Source organism: Lathamus discolor, chromosome 10 (assembly GCF_037157495.1).
Source record: "Lathamus discolor isolate bLatDis1 chromosome 10, bLatDis1.hap1, whole genome shotgun sequence".
NCBI classification, from domain to species: domain Eukaryota; kingdom Metazoa; phylum Chordata; class Aves; order Psittaciformes; family Psittacidae; genus Lathamus; species Lathamus discolor.
In genome coordinates this window covers 435154-450845 of record NC_088893.1, presented here as the reverse complement: position 1 = coordinate 450845, position 15692 = coordinate 435154, and the positions used below count along the sequence as shown (strand labels likewise).

Genomic DNA, 15692 nt, shown 5'->3' with positions numbered 1-15692 from the left:
CTATACTACTAATAATAACAAAGACTATAATGCTTAATAATATCATAATGCCTGATTTAAACACATTAGCAAACCATCCAGTAATACCTAAACTTCGGAGGCAACCACCCAAGCCATGATTGATTGTTAATTTTTTCATGTTATCTTTTAATTGGGATGTTGATGAATTGAACTAGAATGATCAGATAGATTCATACAACACATTCCTTCAAAATCTTCACAACCATGGCCCTTTGCTAAAAGCAAAAAATCAATGGCTGCATGATTTTGTAAAACTGCATGCCTAACACTGCCTAAATCTTCTAATAATTCTGATAAGACATTAGATGTGATATTAATCTGCTTTGCAGTCCAGCAAGCTAAATAAAAATGGACATAAAAACTCTTCTGACTTCACCTAACATATTAACATTATCATCACAGTTTGGTCCTAGTTGTTCTACTGATCTTCTTTTTCGTTGCTCGGTTTTACTTTTATAAAATGATATCATATCCCTCTTGCTGGGAACAAACATCATCAGCTTCCCTATATAACACGGCCCTCCATGAACATTTTTTAGTACCCCTTGCCAAGCTCTATGTCCACAGATTAAAAAAAAAAAATCCTTTAGGAAATTGTTTTGATGAATTATCATTCCAAATAGAAAGTTTACTACCTAGGGTCTCAGCACCTATTGCTCCATTGCAAAATGCATTTTTTCTATAATTTTTATAGTCATAATTACTCAACATATTGGTCCATTGTGTCCAAATATATTTCTTATAAAAATTTAGCTCTGTAGATGCCAATCCTCCAAAATAAAAACATGACCCATTGCCTGCTAAGGATCCCCAGAGATCTAACTCCTGAGCGTCCCAAGGCATTGTGGCGTTTAAGGTGTTAATGATCATTGTTCCAGCCATCCCTGTTTGATTCACTTCCCCAAAACAGCAAGCTGGTTTGTTTTCTGGAACAGTACAATCATAAATTCTATGACATGTCTGATTAATGAAAGAGCTATTTAAAACCATCCTGTTATTTATCCAATTGGTCCAGTCTGCCAGGCGCAGGTAAGGGATGCCGACTAAACAAGTAGGAAAAGGGTCCCCAGGAGTGGCCATGGAGAGACAGACGGATGACTGGTTCGTTTGGTTTGCCCAGTTGATCCACATGTTCTCTTGTGGTTCTATGGTATGTAATGCTTGACCTATAGTCATAGCCATCATCCACCAACTTATAATTGAGGCTATTCTGAGGTTCCCTCAATCGGTGATTTCCAAGGTTTTACTCATAGCGCTGGAATCCAACGAGGGCCTTCTCCTGTAATCAAACACATATAGCCACGACCAGTCATACAAACCTCAACTGGCCCCTTCCATTCTCCCATTTTGAGATCTTTGCATTGAACAAAAATCTTTTCCTTTTTTGTTAACCCTGATTTTAAGGCACTACCACGAATTCCCACGGGAGGTTCTTCCCTTTCTCCGGCCAGGCATAAATAATTTAACACATATAATGCTTTTGCCAAGCGTTCGCTAGGTCCTACACTGCTCTCCCCCATTTTTTGTTTAAGTAACAGGTTTTTAAGGGGTTGGTGAGCCCGCTCAACAATTGCTTGTCCAGCAGGTGAATTGGGGAGTCCGGTGAGATGTTTCACTCCCCAAAGTGAGCAAAAGCGGTGAAACCTAGAAGAAGTATAGGCTGGAGCATTGTCTGTTTTAAGTGATAGGGGTACACCTAAGACGGCAAAAAAGGCATGAAGGTGTTTCACGACATGGTGAGAAGTTTCTCCAGTTTGAGCGGTAGCCCGAATTGCCATGGAAAAGGTGTTGTCCGAGACATGAAGGTATTTTTGGAATCCAAATTCTGGAACATGAGTGACATCCGTTTGCCAAAGTTGTAGTGGTAAAATGCCTCGAGGATTTACTCCAATACAAAGGCCAAAGCCTGTTTGTTGACATGCAGGACAAGAGTTTACAATTCCTTCGGCATCAGTTCGAGTGAGAGAAAATTGGCGTGCCAAGACTTTAGCACTCTGGTAAAAAAAGTCATGCGAAAGACGAGCTTGTTCAAAATTATTTACCAGAGGTCCTGTCCAAGCAGGAGTTACAAGTTGATCTGCATGGTTGTTACCGATAGACAAGCCCGCTATGCCTTGATGACTGCGGATATGAGTAATAAAATATGGTTGTTGCCGCGAATTTAGGCTTTGTAAAAGGTGGATTAATAAAGTATACAATTTAGTGTTAGACACTTCCTTTATCATTGATCGTTCAATACGTTTAACAACACCTACGGCATATAGAGGGTCTGAAACTATATTAAGTGGAGTTTGACACCAGTTTTGCAGGGCCCATAGCACCACAGTCAGCTCAAGGGTTTGTAACGAATCATCCCTCGATCCTTCTAGAATTTTTTCATGCCAAACATTAGACTGTTGCCAAGTTATGGCAGCCTTTTTTGATTTTTTCCCTGCATCCGTAAAGACTGTAGGTCCTTTAACAGGAGTTTCAGAGTTATAAGGTCTAGATTCAATCTGCTGATTGTGAAAGATAGTGACTAACTTGTGTGCCAGATATTTGTTGGAAATTATGCCAGGAAATCCTGCTAGAGCTGTTTGCAGTTCTAATGAGACCTGCATCAACCATTCCAAGTGTTCTTGTACAACTGGTATAAAAATTGTGCTTGGTTCATTTCCAGAAAGCTCTACAATTCTGTTACGGCCTTTAATAATTAATTGAGAGAATAATTCCACTCTGGTTGTAATAGTTTTCCTGGGTCGAATGGACAAAAATACCCATTCCAAAATTTTTAATGGATTTTGATGATCTGTTATCCATTGTATGATTAATGCAAAAGGATGCCTTTGCTGTTGTCCTGAATTGGTAATCATAAGCATGAGTGGGTGGTGTGAAATTACTCGACTAGCATGATTATCTGTGATCTTTTGAATTATTTTACAGAGGCCGATTTCTTGTTCTTTTCCTAAGTGACGCGTGTTATCTGCCTGGGTGGATGTTCCTAAGAGCTGGATCAAAGGGGTTAAATCATCATTAGTGATTCCACAGATGGTTCTCACCCATTCAATATCCCCAACTAGTTTCTGTACGTCATTAAGGTTGTGAATTTTCATTGTTAAAGTCAATTTTTGTGGTTTGACAGTGCTACCTGTAATAATCCAACCCAGGTAGCGCCATGGGGAGTCTGTTTGAATTTTTTCTGGGGCAATTTGTAGTCCTCTAGATTCCAGTATGTTGCTTAGTTCTGTCAGAATTTTTTTCTTATCCATCTGATGTCCAGCTATTAGGATATCGCACATAGAGTGATAAATTAACAAGTTCTCATAAGGTTTTCTCAATGGTTCTAGTGCCCAGGCGACAAATATCTGACACATTGTCAGTGAATATTTCATGCCTTGTGGTAAGACCACCCAGTGGTATCTTTTTGCCGTCTCTGCTTTGTTTACAGAGGGAACTGTGAAGGCAAAACTTTCTGCATCTGTTGGATGCAAGGGAATCGTGAAAAAGCAATCCTTCAAATCAATTATTAATAGGTCCCATTGCTCTGGCAACATTACAGGGGAGGTTAACCCAGGTTGAAGGGTTCTCATATCATTCATAGCTTCATTGATAGCTCGCAAATCATGCAATAGTCGCCCTTTTCCACTTTTCTTAGGAATGGTGAAAATGGGCATATTCCATGGACTGGTAGAGGGTACTATATGGCCTGCATCCAATTGTTCCTGAACTAATTCTTGAATTGGCTGCAGCCGATCTTGTTTTAGCGGCCACTGATTGATCCAAATTAGTTTATCACTTTTCCACAAAATTTTTAACACTGGCTGCCCTGAATCAATGGCCGCTCCTAAAAAGGTTGTGTAATAATTTTGGCACTCATTTGACTAAGTACATCTCTGCCAATAAGGGCAACTGGTACGTGTTAACACGTATGGGCGGGTGACGTCCGCAACGATGCCACCAGCATTGCCCTTGCTCCTTGCTTTTCCACCTTAAATTCCCAGTCACAGAGTATCAGCCCCAGAGTCCCAGCCCCACAGTCTCAGCCCCAGAGTCTCAGCCCCTGTCTCTGCTCAGAGTATGAACCCTGGAGTATAAGCCACAGAGCCTGAGCCACAGAGTCTCAGCTACAGTGTCAGCCCCAATGTCAGAATCCCATAGTCTTGGTCACACTCTCAGCTCCAAAGTCCGAGCCACAGACTTTCAGCCACAGTCTCAGCCACAGAGTTTCAGCCACAGCCTCAGCCATAGTATTAGCCACACAGACTGAGTCTCAGAGTCTCAGCCCGTGTGTCAGACACAGAATCTCAGCCCCAGAGTATAAATTACAGTCTCAGTCACAGAGTCTAAGCCACAGAGTCTAAGCCACAGAGTCTGAGTCTCAAAGTCTCAGCCCCAGGATCTCAGACATACAGTCTCAGCCCCAGTCTCAACCGTAGTCACAGCCCCACACTCTTAGCCCCACAGTCTCAGCCCAACAGTCTCAGTCACAGTCTCAGACTATCAGCTCCAGTGTCTGAGGCCCAGTCTCAGCCACAGAGTCTCAGCCACAGAGTCGCAGCCCCAGAATCTCAGCCATAGAGTCTCAGCTATAGAGTCTGTGTCTGAGACCCTCAGCCAGAGTAGCAACTCCAAAATTTGAGCATCAGTCTGAGCCCCAGAGTCTCAGTCCCAGAGTCTCAGCCCCAGAGTCTCAGCCCCAGAGTCCCAGCCCCACAGTCTATGTCTGAGTCTCATCCAGAGAATCAGGTCCAAAACCTGAGCACCATAGTCTCAGCCCCATTCTCAGCCCCAAAGTCTCAGCCTCACGGTCTGCGTCTGAGAGTCTCATCCAGAGAATAAGATCCAAAACCTGAGCACCAGAGTCTCAGCCCCAGTCTCAGTCCCAGAGTCTCAGCCACAGAGTCTCAGGTCCACAATCTCCGCCACAGTCTGTGTCTGAGTGTCTCACCCAGAGTATCAGCTCCAAACTCTGAGCACCAGTCTCAGCCCCAGAGTCTTAGCCCCACAGTATTAGCCCCAGTCTCAGCCCCACAGTCTCAGTTACAGAGTCTGTCCCTGAGAGTATCAGCTCCAAAGTCTGAGGCCCAGGGTCTCCGCCACTGTCAGAGCCACAGAACCTCAGTCCCACAACCTCAGCCCCACAGTCTCAGTCACAGAGTCTGAGCCTGAGAGTACCTTGTGGTTTAAACTCCATCAGCCATAGAGTCCCACTCGCTCACTCCCCCCCTCCCTTTCTTCCCTCCCACGCTCCCGGAAGGATGGGGAGGAGAATCAAAAGAATGTAACTCCCACGGTGTTGTGGTTTAAACTGATCCACACAGCTCACTCACTCCCCCATTTTTTTTCTCCCTCTTTCTTTCTAAACCCAGCCCCCACCCCCCACCAGCCCCCCTGGAGGGATGGGGAGGAGAATTGAGAGAATGTAACTCCCACGGGTTGAGGTAAGAACAGCCCAGTAACTAAGGTATAACATAAATTACTACTGCTGCCACTAATGATAATATTGATAAGAGAAAATAATAAGAGAAGAGAATACAATACCACCGCCGAACGAGTTCGACCCCCCCGAAGAGAGCCCGTGCCCTTCCGGGTAACTCCCAGTTACCTCCCTGGGCATGTCGTGCTGTGGTACGAAATACCTCTTTGACTAGCTTGGGTCAGGTGTCCTATCTCTGCTTCCTCTCAGCCTTCCCTCGTCCCTGGCAGAGCATGAGACTCACAAAGACCTTAGCCAGAATAAACATTACTTAGCAACAATTAAAAACAGCCAGTGTTATCAGCTCTGTTCCCAGGCTGGATCAAAACACAGAGCTTGCACCAGCTACTAAGGAGAAAAATGGTTACTGGTGAACCCAGGACACACAGGCTGAGATAAGAACAGTCCAGTAACTAAGGTATAACACAAACCACTACTGCTACCACCAATAATAATAATGCTAAGGGAAATAACAACGGAAGAGAAAACAATACCACCTGCTGATACCCCGCCTTACCGAGCAGTGAACTATCCCTTCTGGTTAACTGCAGTTTACATCCTGGGCATGACGTGCTGGGTTATGGAATACCTCTTTGGCTAGTTTGGGTCAGGTGTCCTGTCCCTGTTTCCTCTCAGCTTCCACTCCTACCTGGCAGAGCATGAGACTCACAAAGTCCTTGGTCAGACTAAGCATTTGAGCAGTAACTAAGAACACTGGTGTTACCAGCGCTGTTGATACGTGGATAGACTCTACAACTCATTAAAGTTGCAAAGTAAGTATGCTTTATTCAGTGCTGAGGCACATGGGGGATCATTCCTCCAAAGGCATGCCCGCCGCAACCTCATTTCTCCCCTTATTTATTCTCTAAAATTACACATATTCATTATGTTACACAACACGCCTATACATATTCATGTCCTATCCCTGCTTCGTATTATAATGAGCTAAAATGTCCTTTACGCCTGCGCAGTAACTCCTGGTGGTCGTGGGCAAGGGTCTCAAGATGAAGTAAATAAGTCTTCCTCGGCTTAAACTTTTTACCTCTAATAGTTGTGCATGTTCCCTGGTGACTTGGTCATTGTCCAAACCACAAAGCTGGTTTTAGCCGGTTTCAGGGCCCAGAAAGCAGGAGCCAGCTTACTGTTCCTTACTCTTATCTGTAGCCTTGTCTCCCATCCTGTTCTAGCATAACATAATGAGCATGAAAAAGGCTTGTTGAGTATGAGCAAGCAATAATATTGTTAAGCAAGCGGCTTAACCCTAACCCCCCCTGTACATTGGTTAATTCTTCGCATCAGTCTCCCCTTTTCTTTAAAATTAGTAAATTCTTTTACTTATCATACAAGTTCTTCTTTTGACCAACTCCTGCGAAAGGTATCTTCAGTGCTTTACCATACGTTTGATAGAGGTCAAAATCATTATGCGCTGTAACATCCTCCAATTCCAAACAAATAATCCAATAGACAACACAAAGCTAATACTAATACTAGAAGAACAACAATGGGGTGATATAATGTATTTAGAATGCCAGTTGCAGTGGGTGACCATCCAAAAAGAACGTCCCACCAGTAGTGACTTGCATCTTGTCTTATCCTTAGCAAGATTATGCTTACTTCTTCCGTGTCATGATGAACGGTAATCAAAGTTTTATTTTCATTTTCCTGGACTCCTTTTAAAATGTTAATTAGGTTTTGATGTTTTATCAGTTGCCTTAATGTAAGGTCCATCCCGATGGGTATAGGTGATAATTTGTGGTACATTTTATAATTAGAATTTATCAACTGGTGGGATACAACTTGTGCTAAATACGTGAAGTCACATCTAATAATCATAGAATCATAGAATCATAGAATAGTTAGGGTTGGAAAGGACCTCAAGATCATCGAGTTCCAACCCCACTGCCATTGGCAGGGACACCTCACACTAAACCATCCCACACAAGGCTTCATCCGACCTGGCCTTGAACACCGCCAGGGATGGAGCACTCCCAACCTCCCTGGGCAACCCATTCCAGTGTCTCACCACCCTCACAGGAAAGAATTTCCTCCTTATATCCAATCTAAACTTCCCCTGTTTAAGTTTGAACCCGTTACCCCTTGTCCTGTCACTACAGTCCCTGACAAAGTCTTGTCTCTGGGCACAGCAGGGCTTGTTTGACCTTTCAGGTACCTGGGTTGTAGCACTTGGTCACTTCCTATGTTTCTTTTTTCAGAGATTTGCCAGAGCTCTTGCTGAGGCGGTTATTTCCCTTAATGTGCCATTGGAAGTCATTAGCATGAGAGACTATGATCCAGACGATTGTTTATTAGGGGAGGTAGGTATGTTGTAAATGGGAATAATAAATCCAAGCTTTTCCGGGTGTTGTGAAGGCTGTTGTCTTGTATTTCTCTACAGTTCTCCTGGAAATCCCCAAAGCTTTGTGTTGAAATTTGCTTTCCTTCCATGGAAGCAAGTGCAGTCCATCAGTCCTTGGCAACAAATAGCTAAATGCTGAACGTGCTGAGGAAAGGCTCGTGTAAGACATATGATGCTGAGTGTGGCTTTGTAGAAGCCAGTTCTGTAACTCAGCTGTGAGTAATGGACAGTATCTGCACAAGGGCCCCTGTACTGTCTATGACAGTGTCCACCTGGGAAGGGTTCAAAACTGGAGTAAGTAGGTGGTGATCCTTCTGCAACTTTTAGACTTAAAAATTTCTTGTGAGCAGTATTTCTGCTGGGGAATCCTTGATGGGTTTTTCTTCTGTCAATATTGATAGTTGCTTTTTTAATCTATGGGAGACGTTATTGCTGCCAAGAGTCTGTTCTGGAAGGTGTTGATTTGGGGTGGGGAAGGCAGGTGTCCCATTCTGTTTTACCACTCCATTAAACAAGGGAAAGAGAGCTTGTTCTCTTTTGATTGATTTAAAATGGCTTTACAGGGAGGATGGCCATCCATCACTGTTGGGATTATCACCTGCAGCATCCCACACCAAAAACTATTCAGCCAGTCAGCAAAAATCTCATCTTTTGACTTCTTTCAGGTGCCTGCATGTTCCAACTCTCTTCCTGAAGTGTTCATTAAAATGGAGTTATCTTTTCTCTTGTGTTCTGTTTCATTTCTTAGACAACCAGCAGGAACATCTGTGTGTTCTTGGTGGCTACATACACAGATGGGCAGCCAACCGAGAGTGCAACAGAGAAGAGGCTGCGAATGAGTTTCGCTTTGGGAAAGCCTATCTGAAGGGCCTGAGATATGCTGTGTTTGGCTTGGGAAACTCTGGAATGATCAACATACACAACACAGTATCTCCTGTGCACCTTTCTTTGATTTCTGCTCCTCTGGAAGGCTGAGCTATCTTAAATGCTACATACCTGCCTGTTACTGGTAGTTTGCGTGAGAATTGGCCCAGAAAGCCAATGGCATCCTGGGCTGCATCCAAAAGAGCGTGGCCAGCAGGTTGAGGGAGGCGGGTCTCTTCCTCTACTCTGTTTTGGTGAGACCACCCACTCTGTTGCATCAAGTTTTGGGGCAACAACACGTGGGATGTGGAGCTGTTGGATCGAGCCACAGAGATGCTGCCTGGGCTGGAGCAGCTCTGCTCTGGAGCCAGGCTGGGAGAGCTGGTCTGCTTCAGCCTGGAGAAGAGAAGGCTCGGCAGAGACGTTAGACCAGCTCCCAGTACCTTATGGGTCTGATGAGAAACGTGGAGAGGGGCTTTGGATAAGGGCTGTAGCGATAGGACAAGGGGGAATGGCTTTAACCTGACAAACAGGAGACTGAGAATGGCCGTTAAGGAAAAAATTCTTCCCTGTGAGTGTGGTGAGACACTGGCACAGGTTGCCCATAGAAGTGGGCATACAGCAATATCTGAGCTTTGTAATGAGTTTTGGTCAGAAAAATCATAGAATCATAGAATAGTTAGGGTTGGAATGACTTGTCACCTGGTTGTTATGTTTAAGTGGTGCCACAGGAAATGTGTTAGGCATGTGGCCATTTTGACCAAGCATAGCATAAATGAGCTTGTTTCCAGAGCTCAGCTATTATGGGTTTGATAGCAGAGGTGTTTTCAAATCATAGAATGCTTTGGGTTGGAAGGGACCTTAAAGCTCTTCCAGTTCCAACACCCTGCCTCGGGCAGGCACAACTTCTTCTAGAGCAGTTTGCTCCAAGCCCCTGTGTCCAGCCTGGCCTTGAGCACTGCCAGGGATGGGGCAGCCACAGCTTTTCTGGGCACCCTGTGCCAGCGCCTCAGCACCCTCACAGGGAAGCATTTTTTTATAATGTCTAATTCAGGTGTGGTGGTGTTCAGACTGTGTGTGCTCTGAGCCAGCAGGCGAGGGAGAGCGCAGAAGTGCCTGTCCTGCAGTCCTCTGCAGCCCTCTTTCCAGGCTTGGTCCTTGCATTCTTAGTTGCCATCTTTGTTTAACTTGGGCTTCATTTAATTTCCCTTTAACTTCAATCTTATCCCAGGTTGGAAGAAATATTGACAGGTGGCTGTGGATGCTGAGCACCAGCCAGATCATGACTCGTGGTGACAGGGACTGTAAGGTGGCCCAGAGCAAGCATGGCACCATTGAGGCCGACTTTGAAGCCTGGAAAGCCAAGTTCCTCAGTCAGTTTCAGGCCCTCTGCGGAGGAGAAAAGAAGCCCTGCATTGGGAAGTGCAAGAAAGGGAAGTGCGAATCTCCAGGGAAGCAGAGAAAGGAGAGTTCAGATCATGAACATGGGGCATCGGAATATGAGAATATTAAGGTAAAGCCCAAATCTGTGGGACCTTATTTTTTGTTTAGTGCCCCTTGTAGCACTGTTTGACTTCTCTCTTCTGCAGCCCAGAGGGGTGCCGTTGGGAGCTTGATACTTCTTTTTTCTGGAGCAGAGGGGGAAGAGGAAAGCGATCCCATGGCAGATAGCAAGTAGAATGAGCCACCCAAAAAGGACCAAAGAATTAGCGATGGCTGATGGACCTAGGCTAGATGGCATGTGTATGATGAGGGAGCCTTCCTCTTGAGGAGGGGGAGGTATGCGTTGTGATACATGCTCCAGAGAGCCAGTCTGTGTTCTCTTCAGAGCCTTTGCTTTGTCTCATGGCCAAGTTCACTTCATGTTTAATTCTCAGGTCTCTTCTGTTTGAGTGGTTTTGAGGGTGCTGCAGGAACAAGAGGAATAAACACGCTGTTCCGCAAGTGCTCTTCTGCTGTACCTTGCCTGTGTACAGAAAGGGAGATGATGTTTCTGCTCTGTGAAGGGTTTGACTTGGAAAGCAGATCTCTTACTCCCTGCTCATCAGACACCAAGGGGCACTTGGAAGAATTGAAGGGCTTTAGGCTTCCAGATGATCACAGTACACAGCGGGAGTCTGACTTCTCTGGTTGCCTGTCGTGAAATCAACATGTCGTGTCGTGGGCGCATGAGGGAGAGGAAGTCATCTAGAGGCAAGAAAGCTGGGCTGAGATTCGGGCAGTCTGTGCTACTGGACTTTTAAATGCACACCGAAGAAAGCTCCAGGTTTAAATGCATCTGGTACACATTATACAGGTTATTGGTAGGCTGCTCCTTGTTTTTCAGTATCTTTGCTGAGTGTGAGAACTGATTTCACTGGTTAGCATAGATGAAGATCTAATGTTTAACATTCAGATACGTTTCTCACTTGGGTTTTTCTCCGATCTCTTACACAGGCAGAGGAGTTGTTTGAAAGCAGTAGTGAGGAGGAGGCTGATGCTGAGGAAGCTGGAGGGGCAAATTGTGTCCTTGATGTTGAAGATCTTGGCAATATCACGAGGCACATGAAGGAAGCAAAGGTACCACTGTTACAGTGAGTGTGGAACTATCAGGTCTTTGTCAGTGATCAGCTGAATAGATTAAAATACACTTGCTGGATTTGAATTGGTTGGATCTAGTTAAAGGGAGAGTAAAATAGGAGCTATTGGAGAACCTGTCCCCAGGCAAGACTATACTTGTATGTGTGTTGGATATACTTCCTTGCTAACTGGGACTTGTTCACTGAGCAAATACTGCAGTGGTAACCTTTTGTTGTGAGTCGGAGAGAAAATGACTTCCACTGTTCAGACCTGAATATCCATCTCTGTTGCTGTGATTCACAGTCCAGTGTCTAAACAGCAATCTTGTTACTGGATCTGCCCGTGGGAGCTTGATGTGACCTGTGCTGAGCCTGGCAAAGACAACCATAATCCTTTGTTATGCCAGGGTGTTGCTGTCTCCCTTCCTGTGTGGGTCTGTTCATGTTTCATTTTCTGTGTGCAGTCTGCCAACAGAATACATCAGACAACTTTATCTGTTTAGCACAGAGAAAGGAGTGAGAATACACATAGGTACGAGGCTAAACCTTCCTGTGTTCCCCACACTTTTTGGTGGCTGAGCAGCGGGCAGTTGGGAGGGGAAGGGTGTGCCCAGGAGGGACCTGGGATGACTATGTTGCCAGCTGCTGACTATTTCCCCCTTAGCAATCTTTCTGTGGTGGGGTCTTTCTCTGTGCATCCTTGAGCTGCTCTCCACCCCTTCCTCAACAAACCTACCTCTGTCTGTAACTGCACCTTCCCTCTCTTGCATGGCTCTAGACTGTGGACTTCTCACAACTTTTTCCTGAAACTCCAGGCCTTGGATCACAGGAGGCTGCGTGCTCTGGAAGAGAGTACGAGATCTCTGTTCCTGACCTTAGGGAGGGGAAAGGAGGTAAAATCCTGCCCACTGCTTGTAATAAGCTCTGTGAGGAGAGTAGCTCCAGTGACGTGGGGCAAGGCAGGCTGCTGTGTGAGAGCTCCTGCCCCTGAGCTTGTATGGATCTGGTGCACTACAGCTTGAACGAGAGGATGAACCGATTGGAGGGAGAAGGGCTCAATTTCTCCCTGTGTGGCTGTGCTGTGGTCCTTTCTCTTCTCCTGCCTGTGTGTACTCGCCACCAGCGGTCAGTGAGAAGTGCTGCCACACAAAGACACTCATCTGCAGCGATGAGCTGTGGTTTCTGATCTGATGACAAGCGGTTGTTCTGCCGTGACGCTGCCCTCTTGCCTCTGCAAATGTGAAATCCTGAGAAGCTTTAAATGAAATAGTTCTCGTTCCTGGCCTTTCTGTTCCTGTTCTGCATGGCTGATGAGTCTAGCTGTAATCTACATTGCTGGTTTCATGCTTCTGTAAGCAGAGCAGGTAGAGGTGAAAGGGCTTCCAGCGGTGACTTCATGTAAGTCCTCAGCTCTCTTGAGTGGGGTAATGGCAAGAGATAGGTCTGTACATATATCCTGAGGAGCCCGAGCTGCTGGCTGTCCTTCATTAGCTGGAGGAGTAATGACTGTGTCTGGGTGTTGAGTCTCCCAGGGAATGTGCCCGTTGACCCGCAGCAGGTTTATGCAAACACTCGAACTGTAGAACAGTCCCATAGGGGCAGTTATTTACCCTAATTAAAATAAATGCTGAAGACTTGGTATGAAAGAGCAGGATGATCTGCATTTACGAAAGTAATTTATCATGATCAGCCTCTCCTGCTCCCAGGCAAGGAGGTTTAGTTGTTTAAATCTCAGTTTAAGTCACATCCTCACTTTAGTGGCTCTGAGTTTGTGCAACAAGAAGTTTTCTTTTCCGTGTGAGCTGCCTAGTCCCTTGAGCTGTTTTTCCTCTTGCAGAATGCTGAACTATTTAAAATGAGTCTGACGCTTGTTTTACACTGACATCACCTGTTGTCTTGCAGTAATTCCGCCCAGCACAGGCAATGCTTTGGGTTTTTGTAGCTGAACTACCCACACACAAGCTAACAAGTTTAAAGAGAACTGGTGCACTTCAGGGTTCTATCAGGTGCTTCTTCATACACAAAGTTACTTGGGTTTGAAATGTTCCTAAACAGTTTTGAGCACAGATTTTGTGGTAGGTGTTCTGCCTGTGCAATATGGTTAATTTGCAGCAGCTTAGGGTCCAGCTTTGATCTCTTCTGCAGGCAAGTAGTGCCTCTAGTGATAATCACTAGTGGATAAGGGAGATGTACAGTCACAGATGGTCAGAATTCTTTGTTGTTCTGCTTTTTATGGGCTGTCAGAGTGAAGCTCTGGAGTTTTATCTAATAAATGTTTCCTCACATCTCTGCAGGTGATCTTAATTTAATTTTGCATCCATCTCCTGTTGCCTGACCTGATGGAAGTCAAGGCTGAATTCTGTTCTACTGCTTTTTTCCTTATGCTTCACTGCACTTCACAGTTATCATCAAAGGGCTTGAGACAGATGCTGGGTTCTTGCAGTCATTTGGGTCAGGCAGATGACTTCAGTAGTTCAAGGTGAATGCCAGAATCTCTTTTCCTGTCAGTCATCGCTGTTCTACTTAGGAACTACTCTCAGGGAGCTACTCTGTCTCGGGAAAGAGGTGGAGTTTCAAAGAGCTTCTGAAGGTGTAGGTGCACAGTTGAAGGTGCTGGTGCCTTTTGCACACTGAGCGAGCACAAAAATTGGCAGGAGGTTGGGTGGAACAGGAAATCGTTCAAATATATAAAATGGTGGCTGATACAAAAGTAAATCCCACCCTCGGTTTACCAAATCACACATGTACTGTGTGGTGGGGACTGCTTCAGAGCTGCTAAAAGCCAGCCCTTTGTTTGCCGACTAATTCAACTTTTGGAACTTGCTGCAGGGGATATAGTTGCAGATGATGCTGGTCAGGGTCCTGAGCTGGACCCAGACTTTGATGTGAGTGCAGATAATGCCTGTGGTTTCATTAGGGGGAATAGCTGGGGGTGGAAGTTCACCAGTGGGTAATAGGACTGTGGCCTGAAATAGGTCTGGAGAGGTCTGGGGCTGCTTCTGTTGGATGCCTGGTGACCCAAGGCTGTGGTGCCAGGGAGAGATGGATGATGCAGGAGTAGGTGGGTGAAGGTCTGGGCTTTCTCTGCATTTACCCCCCTTCCAGCTGCTTATTTCTAGGCCTAGAACCTGTTCTCCAAATGGCTTTTATGCACCAGGAGAAGGCAGTGGTGGTTCTTAGTGAATTTAGTAACTAAGTGGACTTCTACAGTTGTGGCACGTTTTCCCTGTCCTCCAAAGTTACTCCCCTGAAATGTATTTATCAGATCAAATATGAAATCTAATTGGTGTGTCTTTGGCCTGCAGGACTGCTGTTAATCACAGGGATACCATTTCTTCAGGTGGATTATCTCCCACAGCTGGGAGACTGATGGACTGGAACGACAGATCAATCTAGACTTGTTCCCAGGGAATGAAATGGCTTTATTAACCTTTGTATTTCTAAACTGCAGGCATGAGTAATAGTGATGATAATACCCAAATTTTCTGTTGATGGGCTGGGAAGTAATCAAATGGGCATATTCTCTTTACACAGTTTTGAGATTAATGTTCTTGGTTTCCCAAACAAAAAGTTTAGTGATGCTGAGAGTCACATTTGCAATGTAAATAAAAAAGGGGGGGGTGTGTCTGTGAGTGAGAGAGAGCAAGAATGAGATGGGGTTTACAGGAAACAATATATGGTCAAGACGTTTGTTTCCTTTGTGCATTTGCCACGGGGGATGTTTCCTGATCCCCTTTGGCTCTCTTGCCTGAAAAGCCTTTGAATGGGAAACTCTTCACCAGCACTGGGAGTGTCCATCACCCCCTTTGTGAGCATGTGAGGGCTGTGGAAGATCAAACCTTGCTGACACTGGATGACGAAACTTCTGGTGAAGTTCTATTTGACATGAGGCAGTGAGTGTTAATATATAAGGTGCTTAAGGTATAAGGCTTACAGAAAAAGGGTTGTCTACTACTTTGAGTTGCAGGCAGAAACTTCTTGGAGTCTCCAAGAATTGTTAGCTGTATTTTAAGCTACCTGCATGAGGCTGGGGTACTTAACCGTCAGATTTAAAATCAACTTAACTGATGTAGAGGTTTAGAGCTCTCCAAAAACTTCCTGGAACTTTTAATGTGTGAAGGATTCCTATAGAAACACTGCTTTCATCTGCAACAGCTCATTTGGCTGGACTGGGCTTTGACCTCTGCTGCTGTGGCTCAGAATTCAGTGTGAGCCTACATTTTAAAACAAGCTTTGATAAATATCCTTTAACTGCTTGGCAATTAGTTCTAGCATTAAAATCTGGATTTGTCACAGGGACACTTCACCCTTTCCTTCAAATCTTTCTTCTCTAAATCTTGTCTATTGAAAAGGATTATAATTCATAAATAATATTACAAGAGCTCTTGAGACTTGCCTTATCTGGGTAGGACTTGGGAATCCCTGATATATAAGGGTG

At 45.0% G+C, this 15692-nt stretch overlaps 1 protein-coding gene across 1 annotated transcript; it reads left to right on the top strand.

The window, feature by feature from the left end:
- The first annotated feature begins 1057 nt into the window (after nucleotides 1-1057).
- Nucleotides 1058-14379, top strand: LOC136020084 (S-adenosyl-L-methionine-dependent tRNA 4-demethylwyosine synthase TYW1-like). The gene is given in 9 exon segments (XM_065690811.1): nucleotides 1058-1171; nucleotides 7690-7791; nucleotides 8581-8650; nucleotides 8653-8759; nucleotides 9928-10209; nucleotides 11133-11255; nucleotides 12033-12147; nucleotides 14084-14139; nucleotides 14374-14379. Coding segments are annotated over 9 exon segments (975 nt in total).
- The last annotated feature ends 1313 nt before the right edge of the window (nucleotides 14380-15692 follow it).